The sequence below is a fragment of the Ovis canadensis genome, chromosome 18 (assembly GCF_042477335.2).
Source record: "Ovis canadensis isolate MfBH-ARS-UI-01 breed Bighorn chromosome 18, ARS-UI_OviCan_v2, whole genome shotgun sequence".
Taxonomy (NCBI): Eukaryota; Metazoa; Chordata; class Mammalia; order Artiodactyla; family Bovidae; genus Ovis; species Ovis canadensis.
This window is the reverse complement of record NC_091262.1, coordinates 36,645,759-36,670,649: the sequence shown is the minus strand read 5'-3', so window position 1 is coordinate 36,670,649 and position 24,891 is coordinate 36,645,759. Positions and strand designations below refer to the sequence as shown.

The following is a 24,891-nucleotide window of genomic DNA, read 5'->3' as shown; positions in this document are numbered from 1 at the left end:
GAGAGAAGTAAAATTCACACACCTGCTGTCAACATGCGTGCCTATCAATGTACAAGGTACAGAGTCTACAGAAGCTACTGACCTGAGGAAGGTTCTTTGTCTTTTAGTAAATGCCCCAAACTGCTGTGCCTTTTAGAGATTTTGTTCCTGCTCTTTATCGTGTTTCTCTTGCCTCCCTTGTCATCAGGCTGCGACCTGTCACTTTTTCCTGCCGACAGTGGGCCTTCCCGGAGCAGTCCCCCAGGCCTTTCTAATCTGCTCCTTCCAGTCTGCTGTAGGCTGGGAAATCAGATAACCAGTTATGAAACGTTAACAACTGCTGTGTCCTGGGCACTTATACTATGTAGCAAGTACCATGTATGCCCAGTACCTCTTATTTATAGGATCTGATATAATCCTCAGAATAACCCTCTGCAGGTAAGGTGAGAATTCCTATTTTTTTGATGACAGAATTCTGACTGAGAGGGATGGAGTAAAAGCCAGGACTTGGGCCTTCCTCTGAAAGGCAGGTGACACCTGTCCTGGCCGGGTAAGCCTGTTTTCTGCTCACTTCCTGGTCTCAAGTCTGGAATGCAGGGGTGTCTGCACATGACTTCTGCTTCCCATGGGGAGAGAGGAAGGTACCCGACAGCAGGTGGAATGGGCAGCCAGTTAGGAGGAGTATGGTCAGCCACCCAGAGACTCATCACACCCATACCATCTACCTAGAGAGTTCATCTCTTAACGGGTTGGGCCAAAAAAGGACTTGGAACTTTCAAGTCTATTTCTGCTTCAGACTCAAACACTGAGTGTGTACCCTGGGCCAGGCACCATCTCTCTTGAATTAGAACCAGCATATCTGGTTCAAGCTCCCTTCAAAGGTTGTCATTTTTTTCTTGATCAAAAATCTTAAGCTCTGGTAGCAAACATTTTTTGAAGCTAACACTTTTGCTTGAGCTGACCCAGATACAGCATTGGTATATAACTCTGATGAATACTACAAAACTCATTTTTGTTCAACATCTGCAAAGGACAATTTTCGTTCATTTGGTAAGACCCTATGAGATAGACAGTTTGGATCCCTGGGTTCTAGCTCTGGGTGAGGTCACCTCTGGACCCTGGTTTCCTTACCTGCAAATTTTACGTATAGATCTATGGCTAACGCCATGGACAGAATGTCTGTGTGCCCCCAATATTCAGATGTTGAAGTCCTAATCCCCAAAGTGGTGGTATTAGCAGGTGGGGATGTTGGGGGATGACAAGGTCATGAGGGTAGAGCCCTCATGAATGGCATTAGTGCCACCAGGGACAGACGACGAGAAGACAGCCATCTGCAAACCAGGAAGGGGTCCCTCACCCGACAACGAGTCTGCCGGCACCTTGATCTTGAACTTCCCAGACTCTGAAACTGTGAGAAGTAAATGTTGGTTGTTTTAAGCCACTTGATCTAATATTTGTTATAGCAGCTAGAGCTAAGACAGTTAAGTCGTAAACTAGTGAGTACTGTCTAGTAAAGGTTTATGAACAATCTAGAAATAAGAACTCTGTATTTATCCATAGGAGATGTGATTTGTTAAAATAACTTGTCAGTGGAACTCAAGCTTAATTATTATAATCTATAAAAATAAGCACCTTTAATTTGTTTTTACCTTAATACCAATCCTCTACCACTCACAGATTATAGGAGATGGATTTAATTAGTGATGTTTGTGCCCTCCTCCATTCACTAACAAAGCTTTCCCTTGTGTACTAAGATAACTCGCACAGACTTCTCGGAAGCTGTGGCTCATTATTTAGCAAAGTTTCCTGGGAGGTTAGCCCTCTGCTACAGCCGGGTCCAGGGCGTGTGGGTTGCCTTTGCCACTCTGAGTTAAGGGAAAGGAGAAGATGAACAGCAGCCTTAATCAGAGGTGGCTTCCTGGCCACTGGCAGGGGGATCAGTTTGCAGACGGTGTTTTGCTTGGCCAGCTCCTTGCTTTGTACAGTGTGGATTAGTTGCCAGTATTTAAAAATCAGGAGATTGCACATAAATATGTGATTTCTGGCTTCTCTTGGAAAAATCCTAAGGGCTGGCTATCCTCGGTCCACATTCTCGGGCAACAAGCGGCTGCAGTTTGGACAGGGTGAGTACTCTATCCGCTACAGACTCCTCTGCCGCGGTGCTCCTGAGTTGGAGGCCAGTCAGACATCACTGGCCTCACTGTTTTCTCGTTATTGTTGTTGTTTAGTTGCTCAGTGGCATCCGACTCTTTGTGACCCCATGGACTGTAGCCCACCAGGCTCCTCTTTTTCCCAGGCAAGAATACTGGAGTGGGTTGCCATTCCCTTCTCCAGAGGATCTTCCTGACCCAGGGATCGAACCCATGTCTCCTGTATTGGCAGGCAAATCCTTTACCACTGAGCCACCTGGGAAGACCTTCCCACAATCTGGCATCAGGACTTGCACCGGAGGCCACACCCACTCAACTCCAGAGGGGGTGTCACCCATGTGGATTCAAACACAAGGTCCTCTGGAACTGTGCTGCATGGCCGCCCTGTTTGTAATCCTTGGAGACTGACTTCACTTGACTATTTTTTTTTTAAACATAAGTACATACATGAATATTAAGATAACATTATTTTAAGTTTGAGCTTAAAGACCAAGCATATCATTGTAGAATATAGGCTGAGATTTTAAAATATGCATCTGAGATGATAGAACCATTTCAGCCAAGGAGTATTAAAATTTTGACAACTAAATTGGAAATTATGTCAAACAGGCTTTTCAAAAACTCTTTTTACAGACTATTTAGTAGAGTTACAGGAAACCATCCCCTGCAGCAAGAAAACTTTTCCCTCTGAAGCTTTCTTGAGACAAAAAGAATAAAAAAGGACCCTTCCCCCTTTCTCACATCAATGCCTATTGATCAAGAATAATAATCAGAGCTCACACTTTACTTTTTAATAGTATTTTTTAAAATACAGAAAATAGAAAAACGTTCTGTCTGTGCACTTTGTAAATTTTTAAGAATGCTAAGCCACAGAATTTAGAGCTGGAAAAGAAACCTGGAATGTATTGAGTCCAATCACTTCATTTAGGAAAAAGTATAAATCAGTCCAGAGATGTTAAGAAACTCTCCCAAAGTCACACAGCAAATAAGTGCCAGAATTCTGAATTCCAACATGAGACTCCCATTTTTTGCTTATATCTCTTTGTCTATAACTCTGACTCTGAACCACTACTGATAATATAAAGACATGGAGATTGCAGACAGGCTGATGGAAAGGGAAAAAAAGACCAAGGAAAGAGCAGGAAGGACAGGAGAGAAAGAGTAAAAAAGGACCTGCTGACCAAGCAATCACCGTTGTCACTGCTGTGTGAAATTTTAATTTCCTCTTTGGAAATTCAGGTTAAAAATACATCCATTTCTACTTGCAGAGTGCTCGTCTTCTTTAAGTTTCACACTTCACACTTTACTTCTGAATAAATGTTTATTTTCTAATGTAATCCTAGAGATTTTACTCCAATGAGGGGAAGGACTTAAGCCCTAGACATTACATCCGAGCTCCCTAAGAAGTGTCAAGGAATTTATAAAAAGTCTCTTTATACCCAAAGGGAGTTAGAATGTCTTAATATACATCATTTGAGAGATTTATTTCACCTCGCTCTGAAATGCCTGGAGCACGTTTGAAACCAACACTTGTTCACTCATCTCTGCCTTCCACATTCTTAACGCCAGTCTCAGTTTGGTCCATATTAACCCTCAGTTGTGATTAGACAAAGTGGAGCCCTCTTTAAGAACAGCAGTGCAAAAGAAAACCTCCATAGGGACTTCCCTGGTGGCGCAGTGGATAAGAACCCACCTGCCAATGCAGGGGACACAGGTTCAATCGCTGATCCAGGAAGACGCCACATGCCCGCCGGGCAACTAGGCCCATGCAGCATGACTACTGAGCCTGTGCTCTAGAGCCCAGGGGCCACAACTGCTGAAGCCCACACACCGAGAGCCCACGCTCCACAACCAGAGAAGCCATCGCAATGAGAAGTCCACGTACCGCCACTAAAGAAAGCCTGCTTACAGCAGTGAAGACCCAGCACAGCCAAAAATAAAAACAAATAAAATTAGAAAAAAGAAGGCCTTCATAAATAAGTGAGTTGATTAAAAAATGTACAATAGCCTCTGTTCTCTAGTCTTTATATTTAGAATTCAGCAAGTGACAACTTACCCAAGGTAGGGAAGATGTCTAAGCATAGGTCACAAGTTCCTTTACTATTTTCCTGAAAACCAAGGGTTTTCTGGGAACGACCCAGGCACACATTTTAGCGCGAAGACTTTTCTTGGCCTCCCTTTCTCTTTGGGGACAAAGAGGCAGCATACTCCGATGAAGCCTCATGACCCCACACTCAGGGGCTTGGACAGGCAGTGGTTTCTCCTCGCCAGAGCCTAAACTTGGATTTTGTCTGCAATCCATCATTTCAAGATGTGATTTCCACCACCACCCCCCTCTCCCTTTTTGGCTCACTTTATTCATTCTCTTAAGTACCTAGAAACCATATTATCAAAGATTCCATCTCAGTCCCACCACGGATTCAGCCTAATTGATCCACGTCCTTTCATCTCCCCCCACCTCTTTTCTTTTTTTTTTCTTTAGAAAGAAGAAATGATGAAGAAAATGTTCTTGGAATTCATTTCTGGCAGAGTCCTAGGAGCTTTGCTTTAAATTGTTAGTGAAATGCTTGACATTTTTCCTTCACTTTATAAACATTATGTGCAAATCATTCAGAATCCTAATGGAAAGTAATTTCCCATTAATGCCGGCTATAAAATGCCATTTTCTTTTGAAACTGTGCCTTAGAAACAAACAGTACGGGACCCCTTCACACTCGCAAATTCTACCCACGAATCAACGAGGAGCCCAGGGCGGGGGTTGGGGACTAAAGCGGAGGCAGATGGTACGCGGCGGCATGGCATGCGATGTGCTGGAACGGAGGCTCCAGTTGTGGACCCTGAGCCTTCCTGAAGGCCGTCTTCTACACATCTGGGATCTCTGGCTGACCATCACCCAGCTAACAACTTAATCTGCCTGGGGACTGAGCTACTGGCCAAGAAGGAGGGGACACAGTACTACGTGCACAGTCTGGATGAGGAAGCCAAGGAACGGACTGTCCTATCGCTGCTTTCTTCTTCCAAGTCAGATGCATACAACAGACTCCCTCTGCAACCACTTGCTGGCCCGATTCCCTCCGATCAAGAATCTTGGAAAGAAATCTTTCCTGATGCTCTTGAACGTTTGCTGACATTCCCCAGTATTATTTCTTAACAAGATAAAATGAAAAATCTGTAAGATGTAGAACTACCATATGACTCAGCAACCACACTCATAGGCATATACCCAGAAAGAACCACAATCCCAAAAGACACATGCACCCCATTGTTCACTGAAGCACTATTCACAATAGCCAGGACACGGAAGCAACCTGGATGTCCATGAACAGATGAATGGATAAAGAAGCTGGGGTATTTATAGACAATGGAATATCACTTGGCCATAAAAAGGAACAAAACTGTGCCATTTGCAGAGACACGGATGGACCCAGAGAATGTCATACAGGGTGAAGTAAGTCAGAAAAAGAGAAGAACAGATATCGTATATTAATGCATATATGTGGAATTTAGAAAAATGTTAGAGATGAACCTATTTGCAAAGCAGAAATAGAGACACATAGAGAACAATGTACAGACACCAAGGGAGGAAGGCAGGAGTGGGATGAATTGGGAGATTGGGGTTGACATATACACACTGCTGCTGCTGCTAAGTCACTTCAGTCGTGTCCGACTCTGTGCGACCCCATAGATGGCAGCCCATGAGGCCCCCTCGTCCCTGGGATTCTCCAGGCAAGAACACTGGAGTGGGTTGCCATCTCCTTCTCCACATATACACACTACTATGTATAAAATAGGTAATTAATGAGAACATACTGTATGGCACTGGGAACTCTACCTAATGTTCTGTGGTGACCTAAATGGGAAGGAAATCTAAAAAAAAGGGGGGGACACTTGTAAATGCATGGTTGATCCACTTTGCTGTACAACAGAAACTAACACAACATTGTAAAACAACTATACTCAGTTGTGTCCAACTCTTTGTGACCCCACAGACTGTAGCCTCTGTCCATGGGATTTCCCAGCCAAGAATACTGGAGTGGGTCGCCATTCCCTTCTCCAGGGGATCTTCCCAACCCAGGGATCGAACCTGCATCTCCAGTGTCTCCTGCATTGATAGACGAATTCTCTACCACTGAACCACCTGGGAAGCCCTTCTGGGGTCTTAGGGTCTGCTGGTTCTAATTCATTCAGATACAATACAGGGAGGAAGGCAGGCTGGGGTTGGACTTGCTTTCAATGTTTTTAGTTATATTTATAACCAGCTTCTTCCTAACAGAAATTTTGAAATGGCTCACAATAACATATGTATTCAGAAGAGAGGTTCCACAGAACAGAAAGAGAAAAGTAAAGCCATAAAAAGTAAGGAAACAATGTATTTTCATACAAACAGTAGAACTTGTGAGTAAAGGTGGGAGGGGACTATTAAAAATGATATGAGAGGGACTTCCCTGTTGGTCCAGTGGTTAAGAATCCACCTGCCAATGCAGGGGACACAGGTTCCGTCCCTGGTCCTGAAGATCTCACATGCTGCTAGGTAACTAAGCCTGCACAGCACACCTGCTGAAGTCCATGTGCCCAGAGTCTGTGCCCTGCAATAAGAGAAGCCACTGCAATGAGAAGCCCGCACACCACAGCTAGAGTAGCCCCCCGATTGCAACTAGAGAAAGCCTGCACATAGCAACAAAGACCCGGTGAAGCCAAAACTAAATAAAGACATTTTTTCAAAAATTATACTGGAGCAACAGACATATGCTGGGACCGTCCCAAGCAAACTAGGATGCAGGGTCACCCTCATTAAAGGGGAGGAGGTGCACATGGACCAGCTCTGGCCATTTTATAATGATTGCTGTGCTTGAACTTTGCATCTGGCACTAAGCTTCCTGGGGGCGGGAAGAATATGGAATACAATGGGTACACAGTTTTCTATAAAGAAGGAAGTATACCTATCCTTCAAAAGTCATCGGCTTCCCATTATTAAATACATGCTTGTTCATTCAAATACACCTATTGAAATACAATTTAAAGAATATATCTTTAAAAAGGAAAATATTGCCCAGAATCCTACCATTTAGCCTGGGCTACATGCACATATTGATTTACAAGGATCTGTATGCAGGTCAGGAAGCAACAGTTCGAACTGGATATGGAACAACAGACTGGTTCCAAATAGGAAAAGGAGTACGTCAAGGCTGTATATTGTCACCCTGCTTATTTAACTTCTATGCAGAGTGCATCATGAGAAACGCTGGACTGGAAGAAACACAAGCTGGAATCAAGATTGCCGAGAGAAATATCAATAACCTCATATATGCAGATGACACCACCCTTATGGCAGAAAGTGAAGAGGAACTAAAAAGCCTCTTGATGAAAGTGAAAGAGGAGAGTGAAAAAGTTGGCTTAAAGCTCAACATTCAGAAAACGAAGATCATGGCATCCGGTCCCATCACTTCATGGTAAATAGATGGGGAAACAGTGGAAACAGTGTCAGACTTTATTTTGGGGGGCTCCAAAATCACTGCAGATGGTGACTGGAGCTGTGAAATTAAAAGACGCTTACTCCTTGGAAGAAAAGTTATGACCAACCTAGATAGTATATTCAAAAGCAGAGACATTACTTTGCTGACTAAGGTCCATCTAGTCAAAGCTATGGTTTTTCCTGTGGTCATGTATGGATGTGAGAGTTGGACTGTGAAGAAGGCTGAGCACTGAAGAATTGATGCTTTTGAACTGTGGTGTTGGAGAAGACTCTTGAGAGTCCCCTGGACTGCAAGGAGATCCAACCAATCCATTCTGAAGATCAGCCCTGGGATTTCTTTGGAAGGAATGATGCTAAAGCTGAAGCTCCAGTACTTTTGCCACCTCATGAGAAGAGTTGAGTCATTGGAAAAGACTCTGATGCTGGGAGGGATTGGGGGCAGGAGGAGAAGGGGATGACAGAGGATGAGATGGCTGGATGGCATCACTGACTCGATGGACGTGAGTCTGAGTGAACTCCAGGAGTTGGTGATGGACAGGGAGGCCTGGCGTGCTGCGATTCATGGGGTCACAAAGAGTCGAACACGACTGAGCGACTGAACTGAACTGAATCATAGTACACTGATAACTCTATGTCTTTCTTTTCAACTTCATATCAAACCACAAACATTTGAATGTTTCGACATAATTTCCATGTCAGTGAGTTTGAAAAGCTGCACAATATCCCACTTGATATACCATCATCTACTTAACCATTATCCTAATGTTGACAAATATATATAAATAAATATTGGTTATTAGTCTGTTCCCAATTATAACTTGTTCTTCCTCTGTATAGTGCTATAATAGGTACAGGAATATGCTTTTGGTTAAATTATTTCTTTAGGGTACATTTCCAGGAATGAAGCCACTGAGAGTAGGCAAACATTTTTATTAATTTTGATTGATATTGTTGAGTTGATTTCCCAACAAGTCACCCCAGGGTGGCAAACTCTGGCCTGTGGCCCAAGTGACATTCGAATGGAATACAGCCATGCTCATCCATTTCCATACAGTCTGGGGCTGCTTTCACATCAGGACAGAGTTGAGAGGTTGCAACCAAGACCAAATAACTGACAAAGCGTAAACGTTTTATGACCTGTCCTTCTACAAAAAAAGCTTGCCAACTCCTAGGTTATCCTTAATGCATGTTCCCATACCACCCTGCATGCGGTACCACGTTCTAATGGAAATGAATTGTGTAGGGTCTGATGTGCTCTTCCACAACATATGTGTAGTAGATAGATGTGTGTGGTAGAAATTGCAAGCTGGCCACCAACACTCTCTCTCTCCTCTTCACGGTGATATAGTGGTGGGATGTGGCTCTCCAGCTAAACCCACTCCCCCAGCCTCTGCAGCTAGCTGTGGTCCTGTGACTAGGTCCATCCCAGGGGGATGGGAGTGGAAGTAACATCAACCATCTTTGATTTACTTACCTAAAAGGAAACCTCTAGACCTGGACTTCCATTTTTAATTTCTATCTCATTTGAACCATTGCTTTCTTGAGTCTCTGTACAACAGTAACTATTCTTACCCTAACTCATGCAAAAACTGGTACCAGAAGTGGGATGTTGTCATGATAAAAGCTAAAATTAGTGGCCAAGCCGTAATGAAGAAGAAACAGATATAAATGGCATGAAAGTCGGTGATCCTAGTTAGGGTGTGGACAAATATTTGGTAAAACTTTTGCCTGTGATAACTTTCAAAGCATGCCACATATCAGGAGCATAAAGGAAGAAATTGGGGAAAACAGAATGTGACTGGATGGTAACTGCTCCTTGGTACATCTAGCTACTTATTGTAAGAAAGGGAAGAATTGCCCGGTTTGCAAGCAAAAAGGGAAGGGACAAGAATCAGAGATTGGATCCCAGGACATTAGAAAAGCTTCTGTACCACCAAAGAACGGACGATGGGCAGGCTGTGCTCCAGGTCATTCTCAGAGACTTCTGTAAACTGAATGAATGGACCTCATTCCACAGCAAAGATTTATCTAAAGGTATTGCCTTCCCACTCATCTGCTATTCCAGATGGCCTCAAGGTAGCCTCCATAAGTTAAGAAAGGGACTTAGCTGGGACTTCCCTCGTGGTCCAGCGGTTAAGAATCTGCCTTGCAACACAGAGGACACAGGTTCGCTCCCTGGTCAGGGAACTAAGATCCCACATGCTGCAGGACAACTAAGCCCACACACCTCGACTAGAGAGTCTATGGGCCACAATGAAGAGCCTGCATGATGCAAAGAAGATTCCATGTGCCACAGCGAAGACCCAAGAGAGCCAAATATAGAAATATTTAGAAAAAGAAAGGAAAGGTTAGGCAAGAAAGGAAAGAAGCAAGGCAGTCTTAAGAGCTATCTAAGAAAGAAACTTGGATGTGATTACTGGCATGTGGGAGTGCTTGGGAAACCCAGATCAGAAGCTATTACACTTTTGGAGGCCTTGAATTGGGAAAAGGAAGTGCTGCTCTAACCTGAAAACACCTGCATGTATTGAACCTTGAAGAACCCTCAAGACACCTAAGCAGCAGTAAGCACAATCGTCCAAGGAAGCAGCTTTCCAAAGGCTACTTCAGATGTGAAGATGTGGAAGCCATGAAAGACGTCTGAGAAGACAAATCTAGGGACCTGCAGGATAAAGGACAAGAGCTAGGCTTCTCACCTCTTCCACGGCGTAGAACCAGGGTCTAATCTTCTTTCACTGACTCAGTAGAGGGTCCCGCAGAATCCATCATTTCTTTGGACAAGTGTGTGCATGCTCAGTCACTAAGTCATGTCTCACGCTTTGTGACCCCATGGACTGTAGCCCTCCAGGCTCTTCAGTCCATGGGGATTCTCCAGGCAATAATACTGTAGTGGGTTGTCATTTCCTTCTCCAGGGGGTCTTCCAAACCCAGGGATCAAACCCACATCTCCTGCACTGGCAGGTGGTTCTTTACCACTGAGCCACCAGGGAATCCCAGCAATCACTAAGGATTATAAAATAGGTATGTCTTCCAAGGGGGAAGAAGTGGGGTTGGAAGAATTAGGAGATAGGGATTGATACATGTACACTATTGATACTATGTATAAAGTAGACAACTAATGAGAACATACTGTATAGCAAAAGGAACTCTAATTCACTGTGGTGACCTGAACAGGAAGAAAGTTCAAAAGGGAGGGGATATATGTATATGTATGGCTGATTCACTTTGCTATACCGTAAAAACTAATACAACATTGAAAAGCAACTATACTTCAATAAAATCAGTTTTAAAAATTAAAAAATAAAATAGGTGTGTCTTAAATTCCAAATAATGTTGGAAAACAAGAAGGACCATAAATTATGAAAACTATAAGGAATATCTGAAAGATAGAAATCAAGCAGCTGGAGAAAATGAAGCTCAAAATGGTCCCCAAAAAGAGATGCAACAAAAGTGGGTTTGGAGGGTGCCCCAACCTCAGAGTAAGTAGATTTGGGAGCTGGAGGACTAGTTGGCATTCTGGGAAAAGAGTGGCCTGATGACTCCTCCCACCCTGGCCTTGTACCAAGTACCTGGGAGACCAGGCATCTGCCTCCAGGAGGAGTACTGAGTGCAGGGACCTGAAACAGTGCCGTGAGGGAGGCAGCCAGCCAGAAAACCAGAAACCACTGCACCTCACTCAGCAAAGCATCCGTAATCCCTCAGAACCATGGGAAGTGGGCAGCAGTAACAGACACAGCACCCCAGGCAAACTGACATGGAATCTCAAATGAGAAGTTACACACAGAGCAAAGAATTGTTTATCCATTAGTACTTGGCAAAAATTGAAGTCTAATGACACAGGCAAGGGGAAGCAGGTATTGCTATATTAATAGTAGTGTACCTGTTTTAGCAGGTAATTTGGCAGTATCAATTGTCTCTTAAATGCATTCACTCTAACTCAGCAATTTCATTTCCAAGAAGGACTTGCCCATCAGCACGTAGAGACAGATAAAGGACATTCCTTTTAGAAAATAACTGGAAGCAACCTTAATGTCTATTAATAGGGGAAATGGTATCTACAATGGAAAACTATGAAGCCATTACAAAATAATAGGATAACACATACAACATGGAATATGACTCAGCCATAAAAAGAACAAAATAATGGCATTTGCAGCAACATGGATGGACCTAGATTGTCATACTCAGTGAAGTAAGTCAGACAGAGAAAGATAGTCAGACATATATATACATGTGATATAAGTAATAAAAATATGGTAGAAGTGAACTTACTTACAAAATAGAAGTAGAATCACAGATATAGAAAACAAAGTTGTGGTCACCAGGGAAGAAGGGGAAGGAGGGCTCAGCTGGGAGACTGGCATTGACATATACACACTACTACATATAAAATAGATAACTAACAAGGACCTATCGTATAGCACAGGGAACGAGACTCAACAATCTGTAATGACCTATATGGGAAAAGAACCTAAAAAAGAGTGAATGCATGCATGTGTATAACTGATTCACTTTGCTGTACACCTAAAACTAACACATTTTAAATCGACTATACTGCAATAAATTTTTTTAAAATAGTGGGATAGATCCATATGCATGATGTGGGAATAACTCCAAGAAACAATGGTACATTTACAAAAGCTAAGCGTAGCACAATACCTCTAGTACAAGATCTTGTATTTGAAAAACAGTGAAGGGTTTAAAGCAGTAAGTATACAGTATATCTATGCACATCAATAGGTATGACAGTGTTCATACCAAATTTTTAACACTGACAACATCTAGGAAGGGGCCTGGGGTAGAGTGAGTGATCACAAGGAACTAAAGTATGACTTATACCACTTGAATGTTATTTTTCTCAGTTCAACCATTTTCTTTAGGCATATATTTGTGCCATTTGTCTAATTAAAAAATAATGATGCAACACTTATGATGGTGCCTACCACATAGCAGGTGCTCAGCCAATGCTGATTCAAATTTTTTCTTAAATTAGGAAAATATTTTACAAGAGTTAAAAATTTAAATATAGAGGGTAATGCACTATGATGGTTCTATGGCCAAGGTATGACACATGAGAAGGCAGTAGATATAGATATGATAGACAGTGCCTGATAAACTATAGACAGAGGTTCATGACATTGTACAGGAGACAGGGATCAAGACCATCCCCAAGAAAAAGAAATGCTAAAAAGCAAAACGGCTGTCTGAGAAGCCCTTACAAATAGCTGTGAACAGAAGAGAAGCAAAAAGCAAAGGAGAAAAGGAAAAACATACCCATTTGAATGCAGAGTTCCAAAGAATAGCAAGGAGAAAAAAGAGAGCCTTCTTCAGCAATCAATGCAAAGAAATAGAGGAAAACAATAGAATGGGAAAGGCTAGAAATCTCTTCAAGTAAATTAGAGATACAAAGGGAACATTTCATGCAAAGATGGACTCAATAAAGGACAGAAACGGTATGGACCTAACAGAAGCAGAAGATATTAAGAAGAGGTGGCAAGAATACACAAAAGAACTGTACAAAAAATGATCTTCGTGGCCCAGATAATCATGATTGTGTGATCACTAACCTTGGGCCAGACATCCTGGAATGTGAAGTCAAGTGGGCCTTAGGAAGCAACACTACGAACAAAGCTAGTGGAGGTGATGGAATTCCAGTTGAGCTATTTCAAATCCTAAAAGATGATGCCGTGAAAGTGCTGCACTCAATATGCCAGCACATTTGGAAAACTCAGCAGTGGCCACAGGACTGGAAAAGGTCAGTTTTCATTCCAATCCCAAAGAAAGGCAATCCCAAAGAATGCTCAAACTACTGCACAATTGCACTCATCTCACACACTAGTAAAGAAATGCTCAAAATTCTCCAAGCCAGGCTTCAGCAATACATGAACCGTGAACTCCCTGATGTTCAAGCTGGTTTTAGAAAAGGCAGAGGAACCAGAGATCAAATTGCCAACATCTGCTGGATCATGGTAAAAGCAAGAGAGTTCCAGAAATTTCTGCTTTATTGACTATGCCAAAGCCTTTGACGGTGTGGATTACAATAAACTGCAAAATTCTGAAAGAGATGGGAATACCAGACCACCTCACTTGCCTCTTGAGAAACCTGTATGCAGGTCAGGAAGCAACAGTTAGAACTGGACATGGAACAACAGACTGGTTCCAAATAGGAAAAGGAGTATATCAAGGCTGTATATTGTCACCCTGCTTATTTAACTTATATGCAGAGTACATCATGAGAAATGCTGGGCTGGAAGAAGCACACACTGGAATCAAGATTGCCAGGAGAAAATATCAATAACCTCAGATATGCAGATGACACCACCCTTATGGCAGAAAGTGAAGAAGACCTAAAGAGCCTCTTGATGAAAGTGAAAGAGGAGAGCGAAAAAGTTGGCTTAAAGCTCAACATTGAGAAAACGAAGATCATGTCATCTTGTCCCATCACTTCATGGGAAATAGATGGGGAAACAGTAGAAACAGTGTCAGACTTTATTTTGGGGGGCTCCAAAATCACTACAGATGGTAACTAGCCATGAAATTAAAAGACGCTTACTCCTTGGAAGGAAAGTTATGACCAACCTAGGTAGCATATTGAAAAGCAGAGACATTACTTTGCCAACAAAGGTCCATCTAGTCAAGGCTATGGTTTTTCCTGTGGTCATGTATGGATGTGAGAGCTGGACTATAAGGAAAGCTGAGCGCCAAAGAATTGATGCTTTTGAACTGTGGTGTTGGAGAAGACTCTTGAGAGTCTCTTGGACTGCAAGGAGATCCAATCAGTTCATCCTAAAGGAGATCAGTCCTGGGTGTTCATTGGAAGGACTGATGTTGAAGCTGAAAGTCCAATACTTTGGCCACCTGATGCAAAGAGCTGAGTCATTTGAAAAGACTGGGAAAGATTGAGGGCAGGAGGAGAGGGGGTCAACAGAGGATGAGATGGTTGGATGGCATCACTGACTCAATGGACATGAGTTTGGGTAAACTCTGGGAGCTGGTGATGGACAGGGAGGCCTGGCGTGCTGCAGTTCATGGAGTCGGACACGACTGAGCAACTGAACTGAACTGAACGTGGTGGAATTCATCCTTGATGTAAGTGCTCAATACAAGGAAGCAGGAAAGGGTGCATTACTAAGGGGGGAAAGGAATTTACCAAATAACCTAAGAGAGAAATTCAGGACCTCAGTGTAGCCACACAGAATATAGCAATGAGCAATGAACAAGTACTTTCAGGAGAGCCTTGCAGAAGGGCATGCGGTACCCACAGAACAGTCAGCTCACCTGTTGTCTTTGCTGAGGCGGCAGTGGACACCCCATTGAGCTCGCTGGGACTCCTTTTTATGGGCCGTGGCTTGTATTCTCGCTTGGGGATGTTGGATGCAGCCGATATCCTGTGATACACATTTTAAGATGAGTCAGACATCTGATGAAAAATTCAAAGCCTCCAAACCTACATTTGTTCTGCCTTGTGGACCTACACATTTGGGTCCTAAGGTGATGGTCATGAAGGGGTTGGTTTTTACACATTGACCCTTGAGTAGCCCAAAGTGATGGCTTTGATATCCCAAATGTAGTTTTTTGGCTATATGCAGACATACCTCATTTTATTGCACTTTGCAGATATCTGCTTTAAAAAAAAAAAAGAAAGAAAGAAAGAAAGAAACAGCTGAAGGTTTGTGGCAACTCTTGTACAGCAAGTCTCTGGGTGCCATTTTTCCAAGAGCATTTTCTCACTTTGCATCTCTGTATCCCATTTGATAATTCCCCAAATATTTCACACTTTTTCTTAGTTATCCTATCTTTTGTGGTGATCTGTGATTAGGGATCTTTGATGTTTACTGTTGTAATTAATATGGGCCCCAGAAACAGTGGCATGTGAGCTGGCAAGCTTAATTGATAAAGTGTGTTCTGACTGTTCTACCTACCACCTCCAGCTGTTCCCCCATCTCTCTCCTTCTCCTTGGGCCTCCCTATTCCCTGAGACACAACAATATTGATATTAGGCCAACTGATAACCCTATAATGGCCTCTAAGTCTTCAAGTGAAAGTCTCATATCACTCACTTTAAATCAAAAGCTAGAAATGATTAAGCTTAGTAAGGAAGGCACATTAAAAGCCAGGAGAAGTCAAAACCTAGGCTTCTTGTACCACACAGCCAAGTTGTGGATGCAAAGGAAAAATTCTTTAAGGAAATTAAAAGTGCTTCTCCAGTGAACACACAAATGATAAGAAAGCCAAACAGCCTTATTGCTGCTATGGGGAGAGTTGTAGGGGTGTGGATGCAGCTCACGGATGACTTTGGGGGGTTTAAGACTTCGGTGAAGGAGGTCACTGCAGATGTGGTGGAAAGATTAAGAAAACTAGAAGTGGAGCCTGAAGACGTGACTGAATTGCTGCAATCCTCTGATAAAACCTGAATGGATGAGGAGATGCTTCCTATAGAGGAGAAAAGAAAGTGGCTTCTTGAGACGGAATCTATTCCGGGTGAAGATGCTGTGAAGATTGTTGGAATGGCAACAGAGATTTAGAGTATGACATGACTTAGTTGACAAAGCAGCAGCAGAGTTTGAGAGGGTTGACTTCAATTATGAAAGAGGTTCTACTGCGGGTAAAATGCTATCCAACAGCACTACCTGCTACAGGGAATTCGTCTGTAAAAGGCAGAGTCAACTGATGCTGCAAACTTCGTTGTCTTACTTTATGAAATTGTCACAGCTGCCCCAACCTTCAGCAACAACCACCCTGATTATTGAACAGCCATCAACATGAAGGCAAGATGCTTCACCAGCAGAAAAGATTAGGACTTGCTGAAGGCTCAGGTGATGCTTAGCATTTTTAACAATAAATATTTTTAAATTAAGAGTATATATTGGGTTAGCCAAAACATTCATTTGGGTTTCTTCCATAAGGTGTTACAGAAAAACCCCAAAACAAACATTTTGGCCAACCCAATACATAGTGGGTTGTTTCTTTTTTCCTTAGACATAATGCTATTTCACACTTAAAAGACTACAGTTTAGCATAAACATAACTTTTATATGCACTGGAAAGCCAGAATATTCATGTGACTCACTTTACTGAAACATTCACTTTATTGTGATAGCCTGGAACCAAATTCTCAGTATCTCCAAGGTATGTCTGTATCTGTAAAGTATTTTCTCTCATAAAGTCTCTGAGGCATCTAGCAAGTACCAGGGATGAACTGGGCACTCAACAATGTTCACTTCCTTCTCTTTTTCCTCTTATAAAGATAGAACTAGGAAAAGACACACATGTGAGCAGGAGATGAACTACCTGCCTTCGAAAGTGGATGATTCAGAGACTGGACACACCTTGTGTCTTCCTTTTATAATTGCTGCATTGATTTAAGCCAAAATCCCTCCAAATTTACTCATTATGATAATCCCATGTAAAACAATTATCTGTTCTCAAATTTGGTCAAAAAAGGGGGTAGTATTTCAACCCAGTATTTCAATTAATAGGGTTACTAAGCATGACATCACTGATTTTCAGAAAACCATATAACATGCTCATCAGTAAAGTCATAAGGAACATGGCAATCTTTCTTTGACCATTTGGGGGCATTTTTGGCTCATTCAGTATCAGAGTCAGTATTATAAACATGCCCTGATATTTCTGCTGGGGAAGTAAAAATACATCTTGTTCGAGATAATTACATACTATCTGGAGGGCTTCCCCAGTGGGTCAGTGGTAAAGAATCCGCCTGCCAATGCAGGAGATGCAGTTTGACCCCTAGGTCAGGAAGATCCCTTGGAGTAGGAAATGGCAACCAACTCCAGTATTCTTGCTGAGAAAATCCCATGGACAGAGGAGCCTGGCAGGCTACACTCCATGGGGTCACAAAGAGTCAGATTTGACTGAGTGAGCACGCACACCAGAACCTGCTGTATAGCACAGGACTCTACTCAATGCTCCGTAATGGCCTACACAAGAAATAATCTAAAAAAACGAGTGAAAAGTGTTAGTAGCTCAATTGTACCAAACTCTTTGCAACCCTATGGACTGTAGCCTGCCAGGCTCCTCTGTCCATGGGATTCTCCAGGCAATACTGGAGTGGGTAGCCATTCCTTTCTCCGGGGGATCTTCCCAACCCAGGGATGTATGTATATGTATAACTGATTCACTTTGCTATACACCTGAAACTATTAATAATACACATTGTCTGAAGACCATCTCACTCCTCCCCACATCCCTAGATGTTGGGGAGTGGCCCTATACCATCCCACCTTCAGCTCAACTCTCATCATGTCAGCAATGAAGACAGGACCGCTCTGAAAGGGCTGAACTCCAAGGCAAGTGTGCAACCTGGGTTGCCCTAAACACAGGTCATGGAATAAGGGACTTGAGCAAAACGAGAAAGGAGAAAAGCTGCCAGACCTCCTTTCCAGGTTCTGTCCTATTGGACAAAGTCATACGGTTATTATCTCAGCACAATCCACACCCAACCATGAAAGCCAGTGGAAGAAAATGCAACACAGGAAGGGCAGTGGGAAGGGGGGACTGGGGAGAAGATAGAGAGATGGATTTCTGACTTCAACTCTGCAGCCCTCATCTGGCAGTCAATGGGGAGGCACTTACCTCATCTGTAGCTTGCTCTGCAGCTCCTGCAGAATCTCTGTGGACTGTCTGTGATAATCTAAAGCGGCCTCGACAAACACGGCCAGCTGGCTGACTTGTTCTACCTGCGGCACAAGTGGAAAATGACTCCGTGGAGGCCAGCGCCTGGGTCATGTTCAGATAGAGGAGACTAGTGACCCAGACCCGGCTTTTCAGGGAAGACCCCCACCCCACCACCACCACCAACCCTGTCTGCCTGGGCTCTGGTCGATTTTGTTTCATTTCATCACAAAGTAATAATCACACAGGTCATGGTAGAGAGCTAGACATGCTAGAGAAACATGTCCAAATCTAGTTTTGATTATGAAGTTGCTTTAACTCAATAAAAAAAGTCTGTTTTTCCAATTAGATGATATTCTCGGGAGATGTGTATGCTATAAAGCTCACGGATCTGAAAAAGTAGAGATAAAGCTTTTCCAATGACAACTCAAGCCAACATTTAGTAAATGAATTTGCTTCCTTAGTGAAGTGTCTCTATGGGCAATTTTGAACTAAGTCACATCAAGAAAGTAAGTAAATTAAGCTGTTTTCAGGCTTCCCAGGTGGCGCAGTGGTAAAGAATCCGCCTATCAATGCAGGAGACACAGGAGATGCAGGTTCAATCCCTGGGTTAGGAAGATCTTCTGGAGGAGGAAATGGCAACCCACTCCAGTATTCTTGCCTGGAGAATCCCCATGGATAGAGGAGTCTGGTGGGCTATAGTCCATGGGGTCACAAAGAGTCAGACACAACAAGCAACTGAGCAGCACACAAGCTGTTTTCAGACAAGAAAAGAAGCCAGGGAGCAGGTCGTGCCCCAGGGCAAAGATATGCCAGCCCCCTATATGTATTTATTGCCATCAGCACAAAATAATTTCCCGGAAATAAACAACCCAAAGGAATGAACTAGGAAGACTCTGTTATCTCTCTTTCCCATGAACCAAGACATTCATGAAATTTGAGACCAAATTACAGGGGATGAAAAAAAAATCAAAAAGTTATGTTATATAGAGAGCCCCAAAGACGTGGGGATGCAAAATTTGAGGAAGAGACATTTCCAGTGGGGTATCAGAGCTCTGCCCCCAGCTTCCCTATATGTCTGGGGGGCTGCAACAAAAAAGAGGGATGAATGGAGCTGATTTCCACATGCCTCAGAGGAGGGACCACTGGGTGGAGGTGATGGGGAGGGAAGGGGTTCCAAGAGTGAATGCAGTGAACTCCAGAACGAGACAAAGCACAAACCAAAATCAATCCCGCTTTTTCCTAAACTTCCCCAGAGTACATACCTCATCTCCTTACTTCATTTCTAAGTAACTTAGGGGAAAGTCTGCCTGCTTAGTCCCTCCTACACAATTACCCTGCAAAACCAATCATGGGCTCCTTTGCCTTCAAAGACCCAAGCTATTTTCATTTTCAATCACTGACTGTGCTTTATCTGTCTACACTTTAATTCTCCTTGCCCACGCACACCATTTTAAACACAGGCTCACTGTGTTTAAGATCTACATGGACTTCCGTTTGGGTCATTCTGTGATCCGCATCTGCACAATGAAATCCCATCATATCACATTTACATAACCACACTCTGTGGCTGGAAAAGCAACAAGCCTAAGCCTGAAATTTCCAAAAACCCAATAAACAAAACAAAGACAGCCTGGCCCCTGCGAAATTCTAAGGATTTAAGGTTCACATCTTTGGCTTTTACACACGCTTTTAAGTAAGTCCAGCACCATGGCCTAACAGGATCACAGCAGAATCTGCGTCAGGTTCCTTACAGTGCAAGAGCTGTGGCTGGTTAACAACTGCACCACACTCCCCTGTCTTTAGTAAGGTTAATTTATATATATACATACATATTTTAAAAATTTTATTTATTTACTTTTGGCTATGCTGGGTCTTCATTGCTGCACAGGCTCTTCTCTAGTTGTGGCAAGTAAGGGCTACTCTCTAGTTGCGATGCACAGCCTTCTCATTGTGGTGGTTTCTCTTGCTGTGGAGCATGGGCTCAGCTGCTCCACAACATGTGAGATCTTCACGATCAGGGGTTGAACCCATGTCTCCTGCATTGACAGGTGGATTCTTTACCACTGAGCCACCAGAGAAGCCCAACTGTTTAAAAGAGTGTATTTTTTTTTAATGTGAACCTTGTTTAAAGTCTTTATTGAATTTGTTAAAATATTGCTTCTGTTTTATGGGTTTTTTGTTTTTTTTTTTGTTTGTTTGGTTTTTTTTGTAGCCACAAGGCATGTAGGCTCCTAGTTCCCTGACCAGGGATTGAACCCGCACCATCTGCATTGGAAGGTAAAGTCTTAACCATTGGACCACGAGGGAGGTCCCAAAAGTCATTTTCTAGGGGCATGTGACTAAGCAGAAGCAAAGCCAAAACCACATAACAGGTCTTTCACTCTTTGTTGGATGTGTCTTTCTACTAATGCAATACTTCCGAGATGTCTTCTTCCACATATCACAAGTCCCTTGATATGTCTATAAAATAACACTTATAAATTCCCTAATGGCTAAGCAGGTAAAGAAACCACCTGCCATACAGGAGACACAGGAGACTTGAGCGACACAGGTTCGATTCCTGGGTCAGGAAGATCCCCTGGAGGAGGAAATGGCAACCCACTTCAGTATTCTTGCCTGGAAAATCCCATGGATAGAGGAGCCTGGCAGGCTACAGTCCAAGGGTTGCAAAAAGTGGGACACGACTGAGCACACACTCATTCATTCAATAGTAATAACAGTGGTGTGGAAGTTCTATGATCAAATAACTTTGAGAAACTGCCTTGTGTATTCTCTCTAAGGACTCTCTTAGAGATTAATTTTTCATATATTCATATAATCTGAACAGCCTTGTGATAAAGAAAACCTGTTTAGTTTTGGTTAACCCAGCATTTCCCAAACTTATTTGACTGTGGAGACATTATTGACAAAACACAAACTACATCCTGTGGAATAAATTTTGGGAAACTCCACTCTAGATCAATGAAAAGCACCCAGGAATCTGGAATCTAGTCAGTCCGCTTGTCCTGGAAGCCCATAGACAGGGGAGGGTTCCCAGGCTGGGCGTTTGTATCAAGAGCGCACACAGAATCCTACAGATGCCTGCCTTCATGGAGCTGGGGAAATGGCATCTTTGTGTGGTATTTCTGGCTCTTGCCGAAGTCAAAGACCTACATTCCGTTATGTCAAGTCATGAGGAATAAGCTTCTCTGCAAAGACAGAAGAGGAGCATGTTAACAGGTCTCCAGGTGATTCAGCAGCAGTGGGGGGACTTCCCTGGTGGTCCAGTGGCTAAGACTCCCCACTCCCAATGCAGGGGCCTGGGTGCCATCCCTCGCCGGGGAACTAGACCCCACGTGCCACGACTAAGAGTTCACGTGCGTCCACTAAACATTCTGAGCACCGTAACTAAGACCTGGCACAGCCAAACACATTAAAATAATTGGGAAAAAAAAGGCAATGGAGACTGGGAACCAACTTCTGAATACCCTGTACCCCCACCTCAGAGCCCACTGCCGGGGGTACAAGGGCCCCTCTCCTAGGGGGTGCTGCTCTGGGTGCCTCTGAGGGCACTGGCAGTCCCAGCCTGACCCAGCGAAGGAACCATCCTAGACCTGCCCCTCTGGGCTCCTGGAAAGCTCAAGGCCCCAAATGCCTCCTGCTTGCGCCTGCGTGTAGAATAAGGAAGCTACTCGGCCCCCAGCCAGAGATGAAGCAATGCTCGATGTCTCAAGTCCCACTCTTACTGACAAGTCCCCCAGGGACAACAGTGGGGGGCCAAAGGGGACTCTTCTCGCATTCCCAACTCTGCCCCAAATTGGCAGGAAAACAGAGGCCGCTTTCCCTTAGGAGTGTTGGTGTGAACCACTCAGGTCCTTCTCACCACCCTTTCCTTCTTTCCACACCAGAGGAGGAGGAGGAGGAGGCCTGTTTGATTGATGAGATCAGGGCGAACGGACCCTGTACTGGAAAGGCAAGAGGGTCTTGGCCCAGGAGGTCTGTTTTCTTGAAGAGAGTGGGTTTGTAAAGCGACTTTTCTGCTCGGCCCACCCACTCCCCGAGGGTGGCTCTACAGGTTAGACCAGGCCTGGGGGAGGCAGCTGGAGCCCAACGTGGGCACAGGCCCAAGCCGCCCACATGATTTTCCAGACGGTCCTGTCCTCCAGGCAGGGGGCTGGTTTGTCGTCCTTGTATGCCTGCCCCCCTACCTCCCACTGGGGAGAATGTAGATGGAGAAGACAGATAGGCAACCTCACCTGGAAACCCCTACAAATGGCCCGTTGGCTAGAGAATCAAGGGGAACTGGAGAACATTTTCCAGACCTTTCCTCCTCAAAAAGACTGCCAGACCACCTGGATGTGACCAGACACTGTTGTGGAAAAAGACAAGGCTGTCCCTTTCTGGGTCCCTTTCTTGCGGTTGCCACAAGAAGAGGATGAAGGCAGTCTTCCGGAGCTTCCATAATAACTTGTGAGTCTTCTTAACTGTAAACCTGAGAGGGCAAAGTTAAGAGCAGCCTCCCTCTCATGAGTCACTCCGTAAATGGTAGCTCTCGTCACTGTCATCATCACCACCACCACCGGTCTCCTTAGCACTGTCATTATCTCGAGAATCAGCAACCACAACACAGATGGGTAAGCACCACTGTGGTTAAAAACAGCACAAGGGAAGGTGGGAAGAGAAAGAGAAGGAATCTCGTACCAAGGAAGCCTGCAAAGGCCTTCACCCTTTCTTTATTTTGATCTCTTCCCATCTCAATAGTCGATTTCCATGGAGATGTGAGCCCAGGTCCTAAAATGAGGGAGCAGACCCTGCTCCTCAGAGCTGAATGAAACCACCCCACCTTTACCTGCTAAAGGAAACTTTAGGGGGAACCCTGAAATTCATGCCTCTGTGAGTCCTGAGTTACAAACTAGCCTTCTCCCAGGATAGCAGGATACCTCCCAGGATAGTTAACTCATTTGAGACAAGCAGAATACTGTCCCTGTCAACAAATGGACAAATGACTGAGCTTTTATAAGGAAGGGATTATTTCTGATTTTGACTGATACTAGAAGGAAAACTGAGGTCTCTTGGGTCAACCACCAAGGATAGAGAAATTGATTCAGGGCTCCCTAATGGAGTACTTTGTAATAGCTTATCACAGATTATGAATGAAGGTCACGACAAAGCACATGGGTTAGATAGCATGTTTGCCTCAGAGTTTAAATCCATCTCTAAAGGGCACAGGGCCGGAGGGGCGATCTTTACTGCAGCCCAGTAAGGAATACATGCATCTGATGCCTCTCAAAACACTCTCTAAATACTTCATTTTTGAATCAATATGGCAACCCAAGACAAAACTAAACCAAATGGCCTATGGTTTGGGGATAATTTCAAGGAAATTTGTATTTTTAAGGGAAAGCAAACAACAAGGGAAAACTGTTATACCACTTCTCATTTTTCATAAAGTGTAAAAAAGAAAAAAATCATAAAATATTTAAAAGGAGAAACAGAATGTGCTTCTCAGCACTGGGGTCTAACGGACATGGGAATTTCAAATTGTTTCCTCCAGGATTGATGTCTTGTTAACATTGAACATAATCTTTCCTTGACATCACCATGGCAGATAAAAGGTGCTCAGGAGACTTGGTTTGACTTGACTCAAAAGATGCAAGACCTCAATGTACCTTTTAATAAATTATTGTAAGTAGAACATAGTTTTGCAGATATATAAATCCTCTGACTTTTTCCAACAGGTTGGAAAGTTCAACAAATAGGACCAAAGTAATGCTGGGCTGAGGTGGCTCATGGCTTCACCAAGGCCAGGCTTAAGGCAGGAACTCCAGAGGCAGGTGGCCAAGCGTTCTTGAAAAATGCCAAATGACCTCTCATTGCCAAGGCAAAGAAGAGTGGCTTTCAACCTTCATGGTGTCCACTTGGGGGTTACCATCCTATTTAGTTTCATTTCCACCTGGTCTTTCCAGGTGGAAAAGCATGTGCCTGCAATGGGTTCGATCTCGGGGTCAGGAAGAGCCCGTGGAGAAGGGAATGGCCACCCACTCCAGTACTCTTGCCTGGGAAACCCCATGGATGGAGGAGCCTGGTGGGCTACAGTCATGGACGGCAAAGAGCTGGAAACGACTGAGCGACTGAGCATGCACACAAAATCTAACTTTACTTGCACAAATAAAATAAGAGCCGGTGGCAAGAATCACGGTACAAGAGAATGTTAGCATTTCTGAGGGATCTGTGTCAAGACCTTCACAATCCCCAAGTTCACAGGTACTAAGCTGGCCATGTTTTCATATCCTGAAGGTTCACTGTGACAAGCAAAGGCATCAGAGAGCTGGATGATGAGTGAGGCGTCCCATGAGCCAAGGAAGCTGCTCCTCCTCAAACATCTGCCTCCCAGAGCACATTTCAGTTTTAGCAAGACCACAAATTACCATATTCTTGGGCTTTCCATTCACCTGCAAAACCACCAATAGTATAGCCTCAAATATCACAAGGGCAGCTCTATCACGCACTTCACCCAAGACAATCCCGCCTCCCCAGGGCTGACCTAAGCGCATCTCTGAGGTAATCCCAGGATAAACAGGACCCTCTCCAGATCTGAGATTTGAGTCAGGACTTGCTGGATGTCCGAAGCTATTTCTGAGGTAGGAGATAATGGTTACGGAAAATTCCAAAAAT

The 24,891-nt window shown here is 43.8% G+C and overlaps 1 protein-coding gene across 10 annotated transcripts in view; it reads right to left on the bottom strand.

Moving 5' to 3' along the window:
• Positions 1-24,891, bottom strand: part of SH3GL3 (SH3 domain containing GRB2 like 3, endophilin A3) — a 114,002-nt gene that overhangs the window by 13,289 nt on the left and 75,822 nt on the right. For 4 of the 10 annotated variants that reach the window (XR_011250201.1, XM_069558950.1, XM_069558952.1 and 1 more), the window contains 4 exons: positions 18,196-18,299; positions 14,878-14,987; positions 1,337-1,387; positions 83-279 (listed from right to left, as the gene is read on the bottom strand). Coding sequence is in view for 9 of the 10 variants with exons in the window: in XM_069558950.1 (XP_069415051.1) it covers positions 83-279; positions 1,337-1,387; positions 14,878-14,987; positions 18,196-18,299 (462 nt within the window). In the remaining variant the exon portion in view is untranslated. The remainder of the gene's footprint in view (positions 1-82; positions 280-1,336; positions 1,388-14,877; positions 14,988-18,195; positions 18,300-24,891) is intronic. The other 6 variants (XM_069558951.1, XM_069558955.1, XM_069558957.1 and 3 more) reach the window with 2 other exon arrangements.